At 40.9% G+C, this 1745-nt stretch overlaps 1 protein-coding gene across 1 annotated transcript; it reads right to left on the reverse strand.

Annotated features, from left to right (window-relative positions):
• Nucleotides 1–209: 209 nt before the first annotated feature.
• LOC129893940 (uncharacterized mitochondrial protein AtMg00810-like) lies at nt 210–1314 on the reverse strand. Its single transcript, XM_055969383.1, has 3 exons — nt 1131–1314; nt 872–988; nt 210–796 (listed from the first exon to the last, which is right to left on the reverse strand). The coding sequence occupies exons 1-3, from the start codon at nt 1312–1314 to the stop codon at nt 210–212; spliced, it is 888 nt and encodes a 295-aa protein (XP_055825358.1).
• Between the last annotated feature and the right edge of the window lie 431 nt (nt 1315–1745).

The following is a 1745-nucleotide window of genomic DNA, read 5'->3' on the forward strand; positions in this document are numbered from 1 at the left end:
CATGGTTTGAACAAGTTCATGACTCCAAGCTCATTCACCAGCAGCTGATGTTGTGCCTTGCCAAGACTCTTTGTGAGCAAGTCAGCTAGTTGATCCTTGGTGTGTGTGAATTCTGTTTTCAGCATTCATTGGTTGGTCTTTTCTCTTACAAAGTGACAATCGATGTCTATGTGTTTGGTTCTTTCATGGAAGATAGGATTAGCAGCAATCTAAATAGCTGTTTTGCTGTCACACACCATGGTTATAGGAAGCTCAATGTGTATGCCAAGTTCTTCAAACAGCCCTATAAGCCATGTAACTTCAGCAGCACAATGAGCCATACTCCTAAACTCAGCTTCAGCTGAGCTTCTGGATATAGTCTCACCTTTCTTAGATTTCCAGGATATCAAGGCTTCACCAAGCTTGACCAAGTAGCCAATTACAGACCTTCTTATTTCCAGGCAGCTTCCCCAATCTGAGTCACAGTAGGCTAGAAGCTTGTTGGTGTCTTCTGCTGGCATTAGTAGTCCAAGACCAGAGGCTTCTTTTATGTACCTAACTACTCTCAATGCAGCTTCCATGTGAGACTCTTTGGGGCAGTGCATGAACTGATTCAGAACTTGAACTGAGAAGGCTAAGTCAGGTCTAGTCATGGTCAGATATAGAAGTCTTCCTACTAGTCTTTGGTATCTGCTGGGATCCTGCAGTTTGTGATCTTCATGTCCCTCGTTACTTGTACCTCTAATACACTCATCATATTGTGCAGATGTGAGCTTCTGATTCTGTTCTAGGGGAGTTGCTTCAGGTTTAGCTCCCCCTAGACCACACTCAGCTATCAGTTTAAGAGCATATTTCCTTTAAGACATGTGGATCCCTTTGCTTGATTTGGCACATTCAATCCCTAGGAAGAATTTGAGATCTCCTAGATCCATCATCTTGAACTCCTTCTGTAAATCTTTTCTGGTGTCATTGATGATATCTTGGTTACTACCAGTGATCAAAAGATCATCTACATATACCAGCATAATGAGTATATCATGTTTATCATGTCTAGTGAAGAGTGAGTAGTCATAGTGACTTTTGATGAAATCCCAACTGAAGCAAAGATTGTGTTAGCTTGAAGTTCCACTGCCTTGGTTCTTGCTTGAGACCATATAGAGACTTGTGAAGTTTGCAGACTTTAGTGTTCTCCCCCTGTCTAGCAAACCCAAGAGGAATGGTCATGTAGACATCCTCTAATAGATCACCATTAAGGAAGGCATTGTGAACATTCATATGATGGATGAGCCAACCCTTTGAAGCATCAAGTGCTATGATGGATCTCACAGTAACCATTTTGTCATAGGGCTAAAAGTTTCCCCATAATCGAGCCCCTCTTATTGGCTATAACCCTTAGTAACTAGCCTGGCCTTGTACCTCTCCATTTCACTTGTAGATTTGTATTTTACTTTGTAAATCCATCTGCAGCCAATAGGCTTTTTACCAAGAGAAAGATCTACTAGACTCCAAATTTTGTTGTTCATCAAGGCATCTATGTCACGACCTAGCCCCGTAGGCCGTGACTAGTGTCCGAATTGGACACTCGTATACACACATATTATCTATTATCAATCGACAATTAAACACGATATAGAATTTATATGGGTAGCACGTTATCTCAAACGGTCACTTATATATATACCAAAATCAGCTATTTCTTGGGGAGTCTTAATTGTCAAAAATAAGATAACATAATATGTAAGCCGACAAGGCTTCCATTCTGAATG

This window comes from Solanum dulcamara, chromosome 7 (genome assembly GCF_947179165.1).
Source record: "Solanum dulcamara chromosome 7, daSolDulc1.2, whole genome shotgun sequence".
In the NCBI taxonomy this organism is placed as follows: Eukaryota; Viridiplantae; Streptophyta; class Magnoliopsida; order Solanales; family Solanaceae; genus Solanum; species Solanum dulcamara.

Excerpts from the sequence above, each read along its gene's own strand:
- LOC129893940 (XM_055969383.1), bottom strand. The coding sequence starts at position 1,314 with ATGGTTACTGTGAGATCCATCATAGCACTTGATGCTTCAAAGGGTTGG. Across the intron at positions 989-1,130 it reads ACTTCACAAGTCTCTATATG|ATGATCTTTTGATCACTGGT; the intron begins GTCTCAAGCAAG and ends TGGTATATGTAG. Across the intron at positions 797-871 it reads ATTCTTCCTAGGGATTGAAT|GGGGAGCTAAACCTGAAGCA; the intron begins GTGCCAAATCAA and ends AGTGTGGTCTAG.